Raw genomic sequence first — 22,102 nt, forward strand, 5'->3', positions numbered from 1 at the left:
CTTCTCACCCTGCTCCCTACACCTCACTCCTTTAGTGAATGCCTCTCTCTCCTCTACACACCTCCCTTACTGAATGCCTCTCTTTCTCTCTGTCCCTCCACACACAGCTAATGTTCTGAATTTTCTTTTCCCTGCAGCTTACAGCCACCAAGGTGGGACGGCAGGTGGTGAAGGAGAAAGGAGCATATCTGATTCTGAGGGAATTCTACAGCTGGGAGAAGGAACCAGATGTTCGTATAGCCTGTGAAAAACTGATCCAGGTACTCCCAGTTTCTACCTGAGAGGGGTGTTCTGAGGGATTGGGGCAGGAGGATGGAGATGTACAGCTCCTTAGAGAACTTATCCAGGTATTCACCTTCATCCTTAAGGTGAAGACAGCACAGCATCTTTGAAAAGCATTTCCTGATCCATGTGCCTGGTCCTTGAGGTGAGGGGTGTGTTGTAAAGAGTTGAATGGACCCTATGATGGTGACTGCCTTGCTGTTTCCTCTCTCTTGAAATAATGGCTGACCAGTAAACCAGTTCTTACACCCTCTCAAGTTGAAGTCTATCTGGCTTCTTCCCTTCCCAAAAGTGGGACACTGTCATACCAGGGTACAAATTATATCATAGTGATAGAGTGGATCAAATGGGTGGAGGGGTAGCGTATGTTAAGGAGGGCCTTGAATCAAATAGATTGAAAATTCTGCAAGAAAAACCCCCACATTTTGGAATCCCTTTGGATTGAAATTCCATGTGTAAAGGGGAAAAGGATAGTGATAGGGGTGTACTACCATCCACCTGGCCAGGATGAACAGACAGATTTAGAAATGTTATCGGAAATTAGGGAGGCTAGCAACCTGGGTAAATGTAACATTAGGGCATGCTAGGGAGGTAGAATTCCTTGACAAAATCAAGGACTGCTTTATGGAGCAGCTGGTACAGGAGCCAACAAGAGGAGGAAAAATTCTAGACCTAGACTTTAGTGGAGTGCATGATCTGGTGCAGGAGGTAATGGTGCTGGGACTTCTTGATAACAACGATCATAATATGATCAGAATTGATATCTGTTTTAGAGTAAGTACACACAGGAAATCCAATACGTTAGCATTTAACTTTCAAAAAGGAGACTATGATAAAATGAGAAGAACGGTGAAAATTAATTTAGAGGAGTAACTGCGAAGGTCAAAAATTTACATCAGGCGTGGATGCTGTTCAGAAATACCTGGAAGCCCAGGCCAAACATATTCCATGTATTAAAAAGGAGAAAGGAAGACCAAATGACAGCCGGCATTATTAAAAAGCGAGGTGAAAGAAGCTATTAGAGATAAAAGAAAATCTTTTAGAAAATGGAAGAAGGATCTAACTGAAAATAATAAGAATAACAACATAAGGAATGGCAAGTCAAATGCGAAGTGCTGATAAGGAAGGCAAAGAGAGACTTTGAAAAAAAGATTGCGTTGGAGGTAAAAACATACAGTACATTTTTTTTTTTTTTTTTAAATACATTTTATTAAATGAAAATCAAACAAACAAATATAATTGCAAATATTCAGCGGGATAGTTTTCAACGTATACTTTTAACACTTTTAGATTAACTTTGTCCAACTGTTTGTAGTTCCCCTGCCTGCCTCCCCCCTCCCCCCCCCCCCATCCCTCCTAGTTGATTGACAAGGTAGGGTCCGGTTGTGCCAACCACTCCGTGTATGGGTCCCAAACTCGATGATAGGGTATGAGTCGACCCAATCTCATAGCAGTCAGCTTAGACATCAACTGGATATAGTCCAATTTCTGCAGGATCGCCTTTAGGCCCGGTAAAGTCTGTTGCTTCCATGCCGCCGCCAGCACTAGTTTGCTGGCCACCAGTATCTGGGTGGCCAGTTGGTGCGCTTACGTTTTGCTGCCTTGCAGTCTTATATGTTAGTAAATGTTTTTAAAGGTATTTTAGCAAGAAGCTGGCAAAAGAATCAGTTGGACTGCTAGATAACCAAGGGGTAAAAGGGGCACTCACGGAAGACAAAGCCATAGCAAAGATATGAAATGAATTCTTTTCTTTGGTCTTCACTGAGGAAGATTTGGAAAGATACCAGAGCCTGAAATGGTATTCAAAGCTGACGAGTCAGATAAACTGAATGAAATCTCTATAAACCTGAAAGATGTAATGGCGCAATTTGACAAATCCAGAGTACTGATAGAATTGAAAAATGAACTTGCAGAACTGTTTTTAGTAATATGTAATTTATCTTTAAGATTAAACGGTTTTTATTGATGACAAATCATAAAATACAACCATTGTTTCATCGTCATACAGTTTCAAAGCAGAAACACAACAACAGTGCAACATTCCATACAGTCATCAAACTTCTATATATTTAATCCCTCCTACCCCTTACCCTTAAACTCCTGTCAAACTTATAAACAGACAGCCTCAAAATTCTCCCCCCCCCCACACGTAAAACATTTCCAGAGTCGTAAGTAATAACCCTTTCCCAACCTTACTAATACTGTCCAAGATTCCTTTGCACAGTGTTCATGACCTCCCCCTTCCTTGTCCATAGGGACTGGACTCTTATAGCCCCACAGATCATGAACCGAGAGGTCTATTCAATTTATCCGCACCTGCCTGTGCAGCTGAGGATCTAGTCCAGGCAAGCTAACATTTCTAGAATAACCATTTAGCTTCTAGCTTCTGGAATTTGCTTCCAACATTCCTCTGTGGGTGGTATTTGACCCATATTATTGATCCGGTAATCCAACCGAACCCCCCCGATTCCTGGCAAGTACAAATATGGATAAATTAAACAGAAGTAAATCCCTCCCTCCCCCCTTCCCTTCCCGTTCTACCTTGTGACCCCCGATCCCCATGAAGGAGGAACCGCAATCATGGTTAGTTCACCCGTGTGGCTAGAATAGTATTAGACAATGCGCTGAGTTTATTAAGAATATAGCTGCGAGTTTTGGGAGACATCACATTGATGTAGCCTATCCAAGTTAAATAAAAATGTTTTTGTGTTTTGAAGTTGAGCAGGGAGTCCTGGAGTTCCATCAGAAGTAGGGCATGAAGGCGGTTGCGCCATTGCCAGAAAGAGGGGGCCCGCTCCAAAGTCCAGTTTACCAGTATACATTTCATCCCCACTAAGAAGGCTTTATGAGCAAGTGCATTCTGATGAACCGTTCCCCCCACTACCGGTGCTTGACATCCCAATAGGATACATTTAGGCAGTTGTCTGACCCGGGAACCCCCAATCCTGCCCATAAACCTAGTTATCCTGTTCCAAAAAGCCGTGATAGCCGAGCAGCACCAAAAAGCAGGATAAAAGTCATTCTGTGGCGCCCCACATCGTTTACACTGAGCTGATTCTAAATAACCCATGTGATAAAGACGTGTTTGTGATGTGTATGCTCTGTAAATCACTCTAGCCTGACATTCCCGAAGTTCTACACTTCGTGTCCATTTCCAAACTCCTCTCAGGCCCTTCAAAAGGTCCTGGGTCGAAACTGACGTCTGCATGTCCTGGGCCCACCTGATTGCCACTGAGTCCAAATCCCTCTGCGGCCGGGCTACCCTCAATCTTTTGTTTAGCAGAGAGATGGAGATAGGGTCTCCCGACGGCACCTCAAAAAGATCGTCCAACTTAGTGTTCAAATCAACCGCTAGCGCCGCACTAGGCAGGGAGGCCACATAGTGTCTCACCTGTTCATAGGCAAAGCACGAGCCCCAGTCTGAGGGAGTTAAATTAAGCTCCTCCATAGTCTTGATTGCCCCAGTGGACTTCAGCACATAATGTAAAAATGTAATCCCCTTCTCTCCCCAGGCCCGTAGACCGGGGTTTTCCGTACCCGGACGAAAGGCATCATTCCCTTGCAGAGGAAGAAACCTACTACACCCGCTATCAAAGGCCCACATCTTTGCCAAAACTCTCCATAGCTTCCTCAGTGGCCCTATCAATACACTAGCTTGCACCTGTGGATTCACCTCCTTACCTGCCGCATGTAGCATATAAAAATTGTGTTGTGGACTACATATCGCTATCTCCATGGCTAACGGAGTATAGGCCTCTGTCTGCTGGTACCAATCCCCTAAATGACGCAAAAGGCATGCTATATTATAAAATTTAATATCTGGGACTCCAAAGCCCCCCTCCCTCCCGTTCCCCATAAGGAATTCAAACTTTATCTGAGGTCTCTTCCTTGCCCAAAAGAATTTAGAAAGCATACTATGAAGCGCCCGTATCTCCCACTGTTTAAGGTAAAGCGGTATAGTTTACAGAAAATATAGCCACTTGGGGAACAGCACCATATTAAACAGTGCGATACGCCCCGTCAAAGACAGCGGCAACCCTTCCCATCTCCCAAGGGCCTCTTTTGTGCTGGATAACAAATGTTTTACATTGAGCTCTCCAAGACGCCTAGGGTCTTTGGTAAGCTGGATTCCTAGATATTTAAACGCTGCCTCCGCTCTCCTAAATGGGCAATGTAAGCTCTCCCACTGATCTTCCCTCATATTAAGGGCCATAACCTCCGACTTATCTAGGTTAAGTCGGAAACCGAAAAAGTCCCCAAATTCTGCAAAAAGTTCCATCAGAGAAGGCAGGGAGATCCGAGGGTCTTCTAATACTACAAGGAGATCGTCTGCAAAGGCAGAAATCTTAAAAACTTCTTCTCCTATCTGCACGCCTCTCACCTCCCCAGTCCGCTTGATGTCCCTAATAAGGGGATCTAACACCATTACGAAAAGAAGTGGCGAGAGAGGGCAGCCCTGCCTAGTTCCTCGAGCTATCCTAAAAGGGGCTGAAGCCTGTCCATTTACCCAGACCTCAGCACTCGCTCCATGATATAGGGCCTCTATAGCTTCTAGAAAAAAAAACCCCATACCATATGCTCGCAGAATGTCAAACATAAAATCCCAATTTACATGATCAAAGGCCTTTTCGGCATCAAAACTAATTATTAAGGCTGAGGTTGAGTGGTGATGTATGTTCTCTAAGGCCCCTAAAGCTTTCCTCATATTGCGTGATACTGTTCTGCCCCGAACAAATCCCACCTGAGATTCATCCACTACCCTAGGCAACACCTTAGCTAATCTGTTTGCTAGTATTTTTGCAAACAGCTTAGTTTCAAAAGGCAACAGGGAAATGGGTCTGTATGAACCCGGTTGTACGGGGTCCCTCCCTGGTTTTAAGATAACCACTATTTGCGCCTTTCGCAGTGTTTCTGGTAAGACTCCCATCTGAACAAATCGATTAAACACCACCGTAAGGCAGGGCACTATATCCTGGGCCAGAGGTTTATAGAACTCTGCAGTAAATCCATCTCCCCCTGGTGTTTTATGCAAAGGGCTATCCCGTATTCCCCAGCTCACCTCATCCTCTGTAATTTCCCCATTAAGACTGTCTTGCTGTTCCCTTGTGATCTTGGGAAGTGATTGACCTTTCAAGTACCATTCAGCCCGAAGTCCCTGGTGTACTGGTGCAGCATACAACGACTCATAAAACTGCCGAAAGACCTCATTCACTCCCTCTGTTGTGTGCTGGAGACCTCCGGTCCTATCCCTGATCTGCGGCACAAAACGCGTGCCTCCCATTTGTTGCACCAACCGTGCCAGCAATTTCCCTTGTCGATTGGCATGTTTATATAGTTGGTAGCGAAAATATTGATTAGATTTTTTGGCTTTCGCGTGTATTAATTGGTTCAAGGAAGTCTGGGCCTCCAACAACTGATATTTATGTATATTAGAAGGCTTAGCTCCAAACCGCTGTCGCCCGTGCTGCACTATCTTCCCCAGGCGGAGAATCTCTGCCTCCTTAGCTCTTTTCTTATGGGAATAGTATGAAATGATTGCACCTCGCAAAACGGCCTTAGCCGCTTCCAGGGGCGTATCTGGACTTCAGCGGTAGGGGGGGCCAGAGCCGAGGTGAGGGGGGCACATTATAGCGCGCCCCCCCCCCCCCGGCGCCATTGCTGACACCCCCTGCCGCCACCAGCACCACCTCCAACAAGTTTGACCCCCCCTCGACCCGCCTGCCTGCCATCCGTCACCGTCTGTACCTTTGCTGGCGGAGGACCCAACCCCCCACCAGCTGAAGTCTTCTTTCTGCATTTAGTTTCTTCTGAGTCTGACGTCCTGCTGCACGTACAACATGCAGGACGTCAGACTCACAGAAACAGAACAAAGCCCTGCAGATTGCAAGGCTTTGTTCTGTTTCTGTGAGTCTGACGTCCTGCACGTTGTACGTGCAGCAGGATGTCAGACTCAGAAGAAACCAAACGCAGGAAGAAGACTTCGGCTGGCGGGGGTTGGGGTCCCCCGCCAGCAAAGGTACAGATGGCGACGGCGGGTTGGCGGGGGTGGGTTGAGAGGGGCGTCGGTAGGGGGGCCCAGGCCCCCGTGGCCTCATAGCAGCTACGCCCCTGGCCGCTTCCCAGAATAATACCGGGTCCCTGTGATAGGTGTCTACATTGAATTCTGTATACTCCTTCTACTGTGCCCGAAGATATGGGAGGAACTGCCCATCATAATAAAGTTCCCTGGGGAACCGCCATCTAGGTTTCTGCCCCTTCTCCAGCCCACAAGAAAAAGACACCCACACCAATGCGTGGTCCGACACCTGAGTCGGTCCTATCTCCACCTGCTCCAACGATGTAACTTTACAAGATGAAACCAAAATATAATCAATGCGCGACAACGTGTCATGCGCTCTAGAGAGGTGGGTATAGTCCCGATCCCCCAGGTGGAATAACCGCCATGCATCCATTAGATCCAGCAACAAGCAGAGCCGTGGGATTCCCTTTCACAGATTTACTGGGCCTACTCTGGAGGTGCCTGTACTGTCCAACAGTGGGTCAAACACCGAATTGAAATCACCCCCTATAATTATTGGTATTTGTTCAAAAGAATGCACCTCTCTCACTATAGCTTGGTAAAACCTCATCATATTGGTTCGGCGCATAAATGTTCACCAGTAACGGGCTGATTATTCACTCGTACCTCTACCATAACAAATCTTCCTTTTGGATCCACCACCACCCGCTTCTTTATAATGGGAAGCCCTTTCCGAAATAATATGATGAGACCCGCCTTTCTGTTAGAAGTTGGGCTTTCCACATAGTCTCCCACCCACCATCTACAAAGGTTTTTATGTTCCTGCGAAGATAAGTGTGTCTCCTGTATTCTCCGAGGACAAGCAGGCTGCTTGTTCTCACGACTGGGTTGACGTCCACGGCAGCCCCCACCAACCGGAACAAAACTTCGCGGGCGGTCCCGCACGCAGGGCACGCCCACCGCGCATGCGCGGCCGTCTTCCTGCCCGTGCGCGACCGTTCCCGCTCAGTTTTTTTTGATTACGCGCTGGAGAGAGACGTGTTATCGTCTCTCTCTCTGTCAGCCCCGGAAACCGGATCGCGGCTTAGCTGCGAGTTTTTCTCTTTTCGTACGCGTTCGCGCTTCTTTCTTCCGTTAAAAAAAAAAAGAAGTTTGTCACCTCGTCGTCTTTAGCTGCGGGGGAGCCTCGTTGCGGTCGTTTTCTTTTTTCGGGTGTGCTTTTCACCGCCACCATTGACGACTTTGACTTCGCCGACGCGATTTTTCCGTCGATGTCCTCGAAGGTCCTGAGCGGATTCAAGAAGTGTGGTCGGTGCGGCCGGCAGATCTCGCAAACCGATACTCACGCTTGGTGCCTCCAGTGCCTTGGGCCGGAGCATAATACCAAGACGTGCACCTTGTGTCTCTGCTTGCGGAAGCGGACACAGGTGGCGAGGCATGTTCTTCGGGACCATCTTTTTGGAACTTGCGCCGGCCCCTTGACGTCGACGGCATTGATGTCGACGGCCGGATCTTCGGTACCGGTACCGATGTCGACGAAATCGGCACCGACCCCAGGAGTACAGGTACCGTTGGCCCGCCGGCCTACCTGCGACGGCCGCGCGGGCAATCGGCCCCGGCCACTCCCTCTACCCAGGGCCATCGGGACCGAACCCTGTCAGACCCGATCCCTCGAGGCCGGGGGGGTTCTACCTCCTCTTCATCTCTGCCGCGGAGCGCCGATGACGGGCACCGAAAGAAAACAAAAAAGCACCGTCATCGGTCGCCCACGGCGCACGGGACTACCAGCTCCGGCGCCTCCAGAGATGATTCGATGCCGAGGAAGCGGCAGTGCCGAGAGGAGCGTTCCCCCTCGGTTGAAGAGGTGTCGCTGCGTCAGTCCATGGGTGCTTCGGTACCGTCTCCTGGACCCGAGCAGCTTCCGGCACCCACACCGGCCCCCCTGCCTTTCCCGACAGTGGGCCTTGACGAGTGCCTCCGAGCCATCCTTCCAGGGATTCTGGAAGGGCTGATGCGCCAGGCTTTGCCGGCATCGGGGGTGCTTGCGCCCCCGGCGCCGTTGATGGAGGCGCCGGTGTGCTCTAGCCCGATGCCGAGGCCGCCGACGCCGCTTGCGGCACCGGTGTCGACCGCCACGCAGGTGGAATCCCCGTCAACGTCGATGGAGGGAGCTTCATCCCCGCCGGCGCGGGAGTCCACCGCTCGACGCCATCATCGAGGACATGGTTCCTCGCAGTCGAGACGGGCCCGGTTTAGGTCTGAGCTGCAAGAGCTCATGTCTGACACCGAGGAAGAGGCCTCGTGGGGGGAGGAGGAGGACCCCAGATATTTCTCCACAGAGGAGTCTGAGGGCCTTCCCTCCGACCCCACTCCTTCACTGGAGAGGAAGCTCTCGCCCCCTGAGAGCCTCTCCTTTGCCTCCTTTGTCAGGGACATGTCTATTTGCATTCCCTTCCCCATGGTCTCTGTGGATGAGCCGAGCGCTGAGATGCTCGAGGTCCTCGACTATCCATCACCACCTAGAGAGTCTTCCACGGTGCCGTTGCACAATGTCCTCAAAGAGACACTGCTTCAGAACTGGCTGAAGCCCTTATCTAACCCCACCAAACCCCAAGAAAGTGGAGTCCCAATACAGGATCCACTCTGACCCAGAGTTGATGCGGCCCCAATTGCCTCATGACTTGGCGGTCGTGGACTCTGCTCTCAAGAGGGCACGGAGTTCGAGGGATACCGCCTCGGCGCCCCCAGGGCTGGAGTCTCGCACTCTGGACTCGTTTGGGAGGAAGGCCTACCAATCTAACATGCTCGTGACCCGCATCCAGTCATACCAGCTCTACACGAGCATTCACATGCGGAACAATGTGAAGCAACTGGCGGACCTGGTCGACAAGCTCCCTCTGGAGCAGTCCAGGCCCTTTCAGGAGGTGGTCAGGCAGCTGAAGGCGTGCAGAAAGTTCCTGGCCAGGGGTATCTATGACACCTGTGATGTGGCATCTCGAGCTGCGGCCCAAGGTATAGTGATGCGCAGACTCTCCTGGCTGCGTGCCTCTGACCTGGACAACCGCACCCAGCAATGACTGGCGGATGTCCCTTGCCGGGGGGATAACATCTTTGGCGAGCAGGTCGAGCAGTTGGTGGACCAACTACACCAGCGGGAAACCGCTCTCGATAAGCTCTCCCACCGGGCGCCTTCAGCATCCACCTCAGCAGGTGGACGTTTATCCCGGGCCAGGCAGGCTGCGCCCTACACCTACAACAAGCGTAGGTACACCCAGCCGGCCCGAAGGCCTCCTCAGGCACAGGGACAGTCCCAGCGCACTCGTTCCCGTCAACAGCGTGCGCCTAAGCAGCCCCCTGCGCCTCCACAGCAAAAGCCGGGGATGGGCTTTTGACTGGATCCATGGGAACATAGCCGCCATCAAAGTGTCCGTACCAGACGACCTGCCGGTCGGGGGGAGGTTGAAAGTTTTTCACCAAAGGTGGCCTCTGATAACCTCCGATCAGTGGGTTCTCCAAATAGTGCGGTGCGGATACACCCTGAATTTGTCCTCCACTCCACCAAATTGCCCACCGGGAGCCCAATCCTTCAGCTCCCATCACAGGCAGGTACTTGCAGAGGAACTCTCCGCCCTTCTCAGCGCCAGTGCGGTCGAGCCCGTGCCACCCGGGCAGGAAGGGCAGGGATTCTATTCCAGGTAATTCCTTGTGGAAAAGAAAACAGGGGGGATGCGCCCCATCCTAGACCTGAGAGGCCTGAACAAATACCTGGTCAAAGAGAAGTTCAGGATCCTTTCCTTGGGCACCCTTCTACCAATGGTTCAGAAAGACGGTTGGCTATGTTTCCTGGATTTAAAGGACGCTTACGCTCACATCCCGATACTGCCAGCTCACAGACAGTATCTCCGATTCCGTCTGGGGACATGGCACTTTCAGTATTGTGTGCTGCCCTTTGGGCTCGCCTCTGCACCACGGGTATTCACGAAGTGTCTCGTGGTGGTTGCGGCGTATCTACGCAAGCTGGGAGTGCATGTGTTCCCGTATCTCGACGATTGGCTGGTCAAGAGCACCTCAGAGGCAGGAGCTCTTCGGTCCATGCAGTATACTATCCACCTTCTGGAGCTGCTGGGGTTTGTGATAAATTACCCGAAGTCCCATCTCCAGCCAGTCCAATCTCTGGAATTCATAGGAGCGCTGCTGAATTCTCAGACGGCTCAGGCCTTCCTTCCCGCAGCAAGGGCGCAGAACCTTCTATCCCTTGCCTCTCAGACCAGAGCGTCTCAGCAGGTCACAGCTCGGCAGATGTTGAGACTCCTGGGTCATATGGCCTCCACGGTTCATGTGACTCCCATGGCTCGCCTTCACATGAAACCTGCTCAATGGACCCTAGCTTCCCAGTGGTGTCAAGCTACCGGGAATCTAGAGGATGTCATCCTTCTGCCCATCAGTTGCCGCAATTCGCTGCACTGGTGGACCATTCGGACCAATTTGACCCTGGGACGTCCATTCCAAATTTCGCAGCCCACGAAAGTGCTGACGACGGATGCATCTCACCTGGGGTGGGGAGCTCATGTCGATGGACTCCACACCCAGGGTCTGTGGTCCCTCCAGGAACAAGATCTTCAGATCAACCTCCTGGAGCTCCGAGCGGTCTGGAACGCGCTGAAGGCCTTCAGAGATCGGCTGTCCTACCAAATCATCCAAATTCGGACAGACAATCAGGTCACAATGTATTACATCAACAAGCAGGGGGGCACCGGATCTCGCCCCCTGTGTCAGGAAGCCGTCGGGATGTGGCGTTGCGCTTGCCAGTTCGGCATGCTTCTCCAAGCCACATACCTGGCAGGCGTAAACAACAGTCTGGCCGACAGACTGAGCAGAGTCATGCAACCGCACGAGTGGTCGCTCCATTCCAGAGTGGTACGCAAGATCTTCCGAGAGTGGAGCACTCCCTCGGTGGACCTTTTCACCTCTCAGACCAACCACAAGCTGCCTCTGTTCTGTTCCAGACTATAGGCACACGGCAGACTAGCGTCGGATGCCTTTCTCCTCCATTGGGGGACCGGCCTCCTGTATGCTTATCCTCCCATACCTTTGGTGGGGAAGACCTTACTGAAGCTCAAGCAAGACCGCGGCACCATGATTCTGATAGCGCCTTTTTGGCCCCGTCAGATCTGGTTCCCTCTACTTCTGGAGTTGTCCTCCGAAGAACCGTGGAGATTGGAGTGTTTTCCGACTCTCATCTCGCAGAACGACGGAGCGCTTCTGCACCCCAACCTTCAGTCTCTGGCTCTCACGGCCTGGATGTTGAGGGCGTAGACTTTGCTTCGTTGGGTCTGTCTGAGGGTGTCTCCCGCGTCTTGCTTGCCTCTAGAAAGGATTCCACTAAAAAGAGTTACTTTTTTAAGTGGAGGAGGTTTGTTGTTTGGTGTGAGAGCAAGGCCCTAGAACCTCATTCTTGTCCTGCACAGAACCTGCTTGAATACCTTCTGCACATATCAGAGTCTGGCCTCAAGACCAACTCAGTAAGGAATCACCTTAGTGTGATTAGTGCTTACCATTATCGTGTAGAGGGTAAAGCCATCTCTGGAGAGCCTTTAGTCGTTCGATTCATGAGGCTTGCTTTTGTCAAGGCCCCCTGTCAAGCCTCCTGCAGTGTCATGGGATCTCAACGTCGTCCTCACCCAGCTGATGAAACCTCCTTTTGAGCCACTGAATTCCTGCCATATGAAGTACTTGACCTGGAAGGTCATTTTCTTGGTGGCAGTTACTTCAGCTCGTAGAGTCAGTGAGCTGCAAGCCCTGGTAGCTCATGCTCCTTATAGAAAAATTTCATCATAACAGAGTATTTTTTTTTAGTTTAATAATTTTTATTGATGAAAGCAGAGATAAAACAATTCCATATTAACAAGGATAACTCAGGCAATTAACATTGCATGCCTGTACTAATACAGCAAAATTGCTATCATCAATTTCTTTATTTCTTCACCCCCCTCCCCCCCTCCCCTCCCCCCTCCGTATTACTATATTAATTGACAATGGCATATGCATACAAAGGTGTTATACATAACTATTATTCATAAATCTGCCTGTGATTTTGGAATGTATCAACTAGCAACCTGAGCATTATGTAACAAAATTTAAATAAATATAAATCACTGGTACCATTCTTTGTGCTTAGTTTTTATTCCTTTGCTCTATTATACTGTGGCTCTGCCAGTCAGCGAGTTATCACCCACTAAACAGGAGAACCACATCACATCTGCATGGTACCACTATCTCCATCAGGCTTTATTTCTTTCTTTTTGAAGTTAGTTTATCTGCACAGTGCACATCAAGGGTCCTATTTACTAAACCGTTCCAGAGGCGCATTAGCCTTTTTAGTGCGCACTGCGCAGATGTCCACACTATTCTGAAGGCGCCCACACAGCATATGCCAATTTGTTCACTCTATTTAGATTATGTTTCAACATTTTATTGATGGTATATGTTATCACAGCAACAATCATGGGTGCACACAGTGTTGCCCTAAGTTATCCATTCCCATAATTCCATTACAACATCCATCATCAAACTTTTTATGCCTCCCATTCTCCCTTAACAGAGTATTTTTTTTTTTTTTTTTTAATTTTTGTTACATTTGTACTCCGCACTTTCCTACTCATGGCAGGCTCAATGCGGCGGGCAGTGGAGGGTTAAGTGACTTGCCTGTGCCGGGAATCGAACTCAGTTCGTCAGTACTCCGCACTCACCCTAAGTTCCTGCCAAAGGTGGTGTCGGAGTTCCATCTTAACCAGTCAATTGTCTTGCCAACATTCTTTCCCAGACCACATACCCGCCCTGCTGAACGTCAGTTGCACACATTGGACTGCAAGCGAGCGTTGGCCTTCTATCTGGAGCGGACACAGCCCCACAGACAGTCCGCCCAATTGTTTATTTCTTTCGACCCCAATAGGAAAGGGGTCGCTGTCGGGAAACGCACCATCTCCAATTGGCTAGCAGATTGCATTTCCTTCACTTACGCCCAGGCTGGACTGGTTCTCGAGGGTCATGTCACGGCTCATAGTGTTAGAGCCATGGCAGCGTCAGTGGCCCACTTGAAGTCAGCCACTATTGAAGAGATTTGCAAGGCTGCGACGTGGTCATCTGTCCACACATTCACATCACATTACTGCCTCCAGCAGGATACCCGACGCGACAGTCGGTTCGGGCAGTCGGTGCTGCAGAATCTGTTTGGGGTTTAAATCCAACTTTACCTTCCAGGACCCGATTTTGTTCTGTTCAGGCTGCACTCTCAGTTAGTTGTTCTTCGTAGGTTAATTTCTGTTATGCCCTCGCCTTTGCGAGGTTCAATTGACCTGGGTTCTTATTTTGAGTGAGCCTGAGAGCTAGGGATACCCCAGTCGTGAGAACAAGCAGCCTGCTTGTCCTCGGAGAAAGTGAATGATACATACCTGTAGTAGTTGTTCTCCGAGGACAGCAGGCTGATTGTTCTCACCTACCCTCCCTCTTCCCCTTTGGAGTTGCGTTTTTACTCATTCCTTTGCTTGTCATTCAACTGAGCGGGAACGGTCGCGCACGGGCGGGAAGACGGCCGCGCATGCGCGGTGGGCGTGCCCTGAGTGCGGGACTGCCCGCGAAGTTTTGTTCCGGTTGGTGGGGGCTGCCGTGGTCGTCAACCCAGTCGTGAGAACAATCAGCCTGCTGTCCTCGGAGAACACCTGCTACAGGTATGTATCATTCGCTATAGTGCTATATGAGCTTTTTGCCTATTTAAAGTTTGTAGTATTTTACTACGCTTAATCGGAGACGTGACGCCCCCTACATTCCAGGATACCACTTTAACCATATTCTGTCTGAAGTGGACCAATAAAGCAGGTATTTATGAAGTAAAGGGGAAGATGTCCCAGCCTCCACCTCCCCCCTCTGTTTTTTCTCCTAACCACAACTCTCCAGTTCTTTCGGCTCCTTCTTTTCCTTCTTGTCCCTCCTGTACCCAGGCAGAAATCCCCCCTCTCCCACCCCCCTATTATTTCCCCCCCCTGTCCACGAGTTCTCTAGAACTCATCACGTAATGGTGTCCCCAGGCCCCATCGTTAGACATTTCCTTCAACCCCGTAGTAAATTTCAGTATGTACCAACAACAGGTGTATCTCCCCTCCCTCCATTATATATTCGCCCAACATTTATGCATACCTTTTATATGTGACCCTACTACTCATTCAGGTCTGCATCAACATTCACTCCTCATACTCACAATTATGCTCCCCCATCATCCTGCAATGAAAGACTTGCAAGTCCAGACCCATAGTTGTTCTGTCATTCCCCAGCAAACCCTCATAACTATACTCCAGCCTTCACCACACAGTTCTGTTTTTCCCCCCTGATGGAAATGTTCTTCAAACCCGACGTGGTCCTGCAGATCAATTATATTCCATTCAGGTTGCTTGTTCCTTGGGCAGACCTTGTATAAACTCCTTGGCTGCCTCTACTGTCTCAAAGTATTTCTCAACTCCATCGTGGTGTACTCTTAATTTTGCCGGGTAAATCAAGGCAAATCGGATTTTGCTCTGGTGCAGCATCGCGCAGACCGGTGCAAATTCCTTCCTCGCAGCGGCGACGCGCGCTGAGTAATCCTGAAAACAAAGGATTTTCTGCCCTTCATAGTTTAGTTCTCCTTCGGCTCTGAGAGCTTGTAGAATTGCCTGTTTGTGGCCATAATGTAAAATTTTTATTATCACAGCTCGTGGTCTAGCGGCACCTGTCTTCTTCGGCCCCAACCGATGGGCCCTTTCAATCCTCAGTGGGCCGGGCAGATTATTAAGTTTCAGCATTTTCGGGAGCCAGCTCTCCAAAAATCCTCCTAGCTCCGCTTCTTTAAGGTGTTCCGGCAGGCCAATAAAACGCAGATTATTACGCCTGGATCTATTCTCCAGGTCATCCAGCTTGGATTCTATGTCCACCACGCGCTTCTGAAGGGCCGCCATTGTCTGATCAGATTCTGTTCTGCGGTCTTCTAAATCGCTGATCTGCTGCTTCATATGATCGAGATCAAGGTGGAATCCATCCAGGCGCTCATGGGCAGAGTCTGCACGGTCAAAAATTGCCTGCAGCTTTTTATCAAGGGCCGCTTCCACCGCCGCTGTGACCTCCGCGGTGATTTCCGCCGTCCAGACTGAACAAACGCTCGTGTTCGGGGACTGGCGTCCCTCCGCCATCTTGGGCTCTGCCGGTTTCGGTCTGTCCCGCTCCTTTCTTGGCGCTTTGGCGGCCATCCTGCACCCTCGCAATCCGATCTGCTGATCAATTCAAAACTCCGGTTTTGCTCAAGGTAGTATTGTTGCGAGGAGGTCCCTTGGTCCACTTTTAGGGCCGAAAAATTACGTTAGCTGAGGGGGCCTGGCAGGAGCTTCACTTGGACATGTCCTCACTCCTGCATCACACCACGTGACCCCCCCCCCCCCCCCCCCCTGTAATTTATCTTTAAAATCAAGCATGGAACCGTAAGATTGGAGGGAGGCCAATATAATGGGGATTTTTTCTTTTGTGTGTAAAGGTTCCAGAAATGATCTGGGAAATTATAGACCAGTGAGCCTGATGTCAGTGCCAGGCAAAATGGTAGAGACTATTATACAGAGCATATTCAAAAGCATGAACTAATGAGACAAAGACAACATGGATTTAGTGAAGTGAAATCTTGCCTTACCAATCTACTACATTTCTTTGAAGGGAGCACAAACATGTGGATAAAGGTGAGCCGGTTGATATTGTGTATCTGGATTTTCAAAAGGTATTTGACAAAGTACTTCATGCAAGATTCCAGAGGAGATTGGAGAGTCATGGGATAGGAGGTAGTGTTCTATTGTGGATTAAAAACTGGTTAAAAGATAGAAAAGAGATAGTAGGGTTAAATGGTCGGTATTCTCAATGGAGACAGGTAGGTAGTGGGGTTCCTGGGGTCTTTGCTGGGACTGCTGCTTTTTAGCATATTTATAAATGATCTAGAGATGGGAGTAACTAGTGGGGTAATTAATTTTGCTGACCACACAAAGTTATTCAAAGTTGTTAAATTGCAAGAGGATTGTGAAAAATTACAAGAGGACCTTACGAGACAGGGGCATCCAAACTTAAAGATGACATTTAATATGAACAAGTGCAAAGTGATGCATGTGGGAAAAGAAGAACCCGAACTATAGCTACGTGATGCAAGGTTCCACATTGAGTCACTGACCAGGAAAGGGATCTAGGTGTCATCGTTGATGATACGTTGAAACCCTCTGCTCAGTGTGTGGCGGTGGCTAAGAAAGCAAATAGAATGTTATTATATTGGGAAAGGATTGGAAAACAAAAATGAGGACGTTATAATGCCTTTGTATCACTTTGTGATTCAACCGCACCTTGAATACTGTGTGCAATTCTGGTCAATGCATCTCAAAAAAGATATAGTGGAATTAGAAAAGGTACAGAGAAGGGTGACGAAAATGATAAAGGGGATGGGATGACTTCCCTATGAGGAAAGGCTAAAGTGGCTAGGGCTCTTCAGCTTGGAGAAAAGATGGCTGAAGGGGAGGATATGATAGAAGTCTATAAAATAATGAGTGGAGTGGAATGGGTAGATGTGAATTACTTGTTTACTCTTTCCAAAAATACTAGGACTAGGAGGCATGCAATGAAGTTACAAGGTAGTACATTGAAAACAAATCAGAGAAAAAATTTTTCACTCAACGTGTAATCTGGAATTCGTTGCCAGAGAATGTAGCAAAAGTAGTTAGCTTAGCGAGGTTTAAAAAAGGTTTGGATAATTTCATAAAAGAAAAGTCCATAAGCCATTATTAAAATGGACTTGGGGAAAATCTGTTGCCTATTTCCAGGGTAAACAGCATAAAATGTATTGTACTGTTTTGGTATCTTGCCAGGTACTTGTATTGGATTGTCCACTGTTGGAAACAGGATTCTGGACTTGATGGACCTTCGGTCTGTCTCAGTATGGCAATACATGTGTTCTTATGTAACAGCCACTCCATTCTACTTAGAACACAGTCTGCCCACCCTGTTCATACCCCTCACCTAAAATGCATACCATGTATATAGCTCTCTCTACTTTGAAATACAATCTGATATCCTTTTGTTCTCCTCCTTAACTCCCTTGATATGTGTCCTGCCTGCCTTGCTTGTCTTTCTGTTCCTTCTCCTTTTCAAAACAGTTTGCCCGCCCTATTCTTTTTCCTGTTCTAAAATGCAGCCCTTGCATCCTGCCCACCCCCCCACTGCCACCCTGAAAATATATTATGCTTTCTTTGCTTCCTCCTGCCCATCTCCTTCCCTTTCTTGAAATGCATCTGCCCTGTTCCCTATCCCCTCCTCAAAACACAGCGTGCCTGCTTTATTCTTTCCCCTCCCCTGAGACACAGGTTGCTAGGCCTGCTCTCTGTCCTCAGGTGAAGTGTAGTGTGCCCACACTGCTCTCTCCTTTCTCTTGAACAGGTGCTCATTGGTGACGAGCCAGAAGCTGGCATGGAAAATCTTATGGAAGTGACAATCCCTACAGCTGTGGAAGAGAGATTACGAAGCTTGGATATGGAGGAGCAGAGATCGGTGAAGGAGGAGCAGATGCAGAGAGCTGTAGAAGCTTTGAATGAGGAGCAGAGGACTGAGCAGGCAGACAAGTCAGTTACAGAGGGACTAGAGAGATAATGGTCCTTGCAGGCAGTTCAGACTCTGTGAGTGAGCCTTCATGTATGAGTGAGGCATCTCATTACTAGAGTGCAGCACTAGTCCACATTTCCCTGAACTATATGCAGACACACCTATGTCAGTCCAACGAGAGAGATGAGGCTGGAACCAGGATATGTGTTCTGAGGACACCAGACAACTTTTAGATGAAACAGACTTCTTCTTGAAGAGGGAAGCTTGGTTTGATGAAAAATAAAATGTTGCTAAGTCGTAAAATAATACCCTTTATTGGTGGGAAGCAAATAAAGCAAATGTAATTCTTTTGTAACTGTGTTGCTGCTCCTTTGTATTTATGTTTCAACAGTTTTTATTGATGACAATAAACATTATAAACATGGTTCATAAATTCAAACAGTTCATTAACCTAAGAACAGGTCACTGTTGCATACATACATCATAACTGCTTCATCAATATTTTCCATCATCATTTTCTCCCCCCCCCCCTCCCCCCCCCCCTTTTTCCTCCCCTCCCCCCCCCGGGTAGTTGACATCTTTACAGTGATCGTTTTTAACTTCATAGCACCTAATCTTTTTCAATATCTATTACAGGACTATACCCATTTACATCCTGAAATGCTAATCTCCCAAACACCCCACTGGCTAAGGCGTTCCAAGTCTATTTAGTACCGCACTTCGTGCTTTATGGGATATGTTTTGCAAGTACTTACTCCATATTTTAATAAACTCCTTTCTTTTCTTTGAGTTACCAAAGGCCGTCCTAGCCTCCCAGAGCATTAATTCATGCATCCTATTTCTCCAGTACCAAAAGGAAGGTGGATCTTCCTGCGTCCAGTGTTTAAGTATGCATTTTTTCCCCACTGCATATGCCTTGCATAAAAATAGCCCTATATAGCTGTCTGTTATCCCATATGCATCCCTTTTGTTCAACAACACTCCTCTCCAGGAGGGGAGTAATCTTTGCCCTATGATCTGCTCGATATACTTCTGTATAGCTCTCCAGAATATTTTTATTCGAGCACATTTCCAGAATGCATGCAAAAAGGTATTATTTTCTCTATTACATTTGGAGCATTGAGCTTCGCCTATCCAACCCGCTCTTGCTGCTTGGTTTTGTGTTATGTATCCCCTGTGTATTACCCTATATTGACTCTCCTGTAACTCTGCCCCACCTACTTGATGTGGTATATCATTTATCAGTTTTGCAAAATTTATTCCTTTCAATTCGTATCCCAAATCCTTACTCCATGCCTCTTTAAGTATCTCATAGGTACGGGGGGGACTCAGTGCTACTAAAGCTCTATGTAAACTCGATATTGATACCTGCCCGTATGCATCTCCCTTTAAGAATTCACGAAGTCTACAACCAAGCCTCGCGCCTATTGCTTCTTGGTCCATACTGCCCCAGTAATGATGTAGTTGTCTGTATGAGTAATGATCCTGGTTTGCTAAAGACATTCTTTGCTGCAGATCCTGAAAGCCATACAACCCTCCCTCCTCATTAACTAGATGTTCGAGTAAGGTAATCCCCGCCCTTGACCACCTGTCAAATATACCTTTCTCCAGACCGGGTGGAAAGTCCCCATTTCCTTTGATTGGTAGCTGATCGCTAACATTGGGGTTTTGCTTCCATATCTGCATGAGCAATCGCCATATGCTTCTCATTGGCCTTAACAATATACTTTTACGGAGGTTTAATGGTAAGTTTTTTGTTTTGGCCTGCAATATAAAATTCAAGTGCCAGGGCTCAAATAGTGTTCTCTCCCAGCTAGTCGGGGTATACTGGTTGGTATTGAGCAGCCAATCCCTAAGATGTCTCAACAGGCATGCTTGATTGTATCGTTTTATACAGGGTAATCCCACTCCCCCCTGTGTCCATCCATCATACAAATATTCAAAGCAAACTTTTGATTTCTTCCCCCCCCAAAGGAACTTTCGGATTATTCTATTTAACTTTCTAATGTCCTTACCCAGGATATGCAATGGCAATACCTGCAATATGTAGAGCCACCTTGGGAATATAATCATTTTGAACATATTGATTCTTCCTATTAATGACAGAGGCAAATGATTCCAACTCTCTAAAGAGCTGCTGGTGTCTTGTAACAGCTTTTCTATGTTGATCTTATATAGATTAGTTATATCCATAGTTAAGCGCACTCCCAGATATCTGAACGATTCCGCCGCCCATTTTAATGGTAATTGTCTTTGCCAGTCTCTAACTTGGGCTCCCTCCCTCTGCATAGCTTCAGACTTCTCTAGATTGAGCTTAAAGCCTGAGAAGTCGCCGTACTCTGCCATACACTCAATGAGGGCTGGTAGTGATTCCTCTGGCTGAGTCACATGTGCTAATAAATCATCAGCAAATGCTGCTATTTTAAAAGTTTCCGTGCCCATCCTAACTCCCTTTACATCGGGTGTTTGTTGGATATTCCTAATCAATGGGTCTAAAGTTAATACAAATAGTAAAGGTGATAGTGGGCATCCCTGCCTTGTTCCCCGACAAATGGGAAAGGGAGGGGACAATATTCCATTCGCCCACACCTGGGCTTGTGGAAGATAGTATAATGCTCTAATTGCCTCCTGAAAGAACCCTGTTATGCCATACACATCCAATATTCCGAACATAAAGTCCCATACTACTCTGTCGAATGCCTTTTCAGCATCGAAGCTGACCAGCACCGACGGCGTGGCCCGCTCCGCTACCGCCTCCAAAGTTACCAATATCTTTCTCACATTTTTTGTGATATTTCGCCCCTGTACAAATCCCACCTGTGAATCTTCAATAATATCTGGCAGAATTCGCGATAAACGATTTGCCAAAACCTTGGCAAATAGTTTAGCCTCATAATTAAGTAGCGAAATTGGCCTATAAGATTCTGGTTTCTGTGTGTCCCTTCCTGGTTTTGGGAGCACAATGATCTGAGCTGTTCTCAAGGAGATAGGCATTTGTTTTTCTTTCACTATGGCATTAAACATCAATGTGATGGGTACCACCACTTCATCCCTCATCATTTTATAGAATTCTCCTCTATACCCATCTGGGCCCGGGGCTTTCCCCAAAGGCCCCTGCTGTATTGCCCATGCTACTTCATCTTCCATTATGGGGGCATTTAACATTTCTTGGCTCTCTATATCTATTCTCGGAAGATTTTGTCCCTCCAGATACATTTCACTATCCATCGGGGGTGGATCAGGGACATCATACAGCTGCCTGTAATAACCTTGCAAAATTCTGTTTATTTGGGTATCTTTGTTTTCTAAAGTTCCATTGGCCGAATATAATGCGTTAATTTTTGGGGGTCCTTGCCTTGGATTTGCTAACCTAGCCAACATCTTTCCCCCTCTGTTAGCATATTTATATAATTTATATTTATAAGAGCCATAGTTGTGTTGGGCCTTTCTATGAAGTCTCTCATTAAGGGTCTGCTGCAGTTCCAAGAGTTGGGCTTTTAGTGTAACAGTATGTTGGCGTCCATACTCCCGTCTTACCCTTGTTATTTCCTTCTCTAGCCAAATCCGTTCCTTCTCCCTTGCCTTTTTTTGATGGCTAGTATACGCGATTATCTCTCCCCTAAGCACAGCCTTTGCCGTGTCCCAATAAAGTATAGGAGTTGTTGTATGTGCCTGATTGGTGTCTTGGAACTGCTTATATTTTTTAATTATAAAATCTCGGAATCCCTGATCTTTGTATAACCAAATAGGGAACTTCCACTGGAACTGTATAATCTCTCTCTCCATAGGCTCCCATACGGTCATTACCATTGCATGATCTGATATTTTAATGGGGCCTATTTCTGCACTACATATTTTAGTAAATATTGATCGAGATATAAATATGTAATCAATCCTCGACATGGTGGCATGTGCACGAGACAAGTGAGTATAGTCACGCTCTACGGGATGCAGTGTTCGCCACACATCCACCAGGTCCAGGACCTCACTTAACACCTCCAGTCCTCTTGATTCCATCCCTGCTCCTCTTCTTCCCCCCTGTGATCTGTCCAGTGTGGGATCCACTACTGCATTGAAATCTCCCCCAACTAGCATGGGTGGTCCTTCAAAACTTGTTAACTGACGTAAAAGTTGTTTGTAGAAAGCTTTGTTATAAGT

At 47.8% G+C, this 22,102-nt stretch overlaps 1 protein-coding gene across 1 annotated transcript in view; it reads left to right on the forward strand.

Annotated features, from left to right (window-relative positions):
• Nucleotides 1–18,299, forward strand: part of HGH1 (HGH1 homolog) — a 36,459-nt gene extending 18,160 nt beyond the window's left edge. The window contains exons 6-7 of the mRNA XM_030190259.1: nucleotides 138–260; nucleotides 17,783–18,299. Of these exons, the coding sequence (XP_030046119.1) occupies nucleotides 138–260; nucleotides 17,783–17,992 (333 nt within the window). The 3' untranslated portion in view covers nucleotides 17,993–18,299. The remainder of the gene's footprint in view (nucleotides 1–137; nucleotides 261–17,782) is intronic.
• Nucleotides 18,300–22,102: the final 3,803 nt, after the last annotated feature.

Source organism: Microcaecilia unicolor, chromosome 1, assembly GCF_901765095.1.
Source record: "Microcaecilia unicolor chromosome 1, aMicUni1.1, whole genome shotgun sequence".
Lineage (NCBI taxonomy): Eukaryota > Metazoa > Chordata > Amphibia > Gymnophiona > Siphonopidae > Microcaecilia > Microcaecilia unicolor.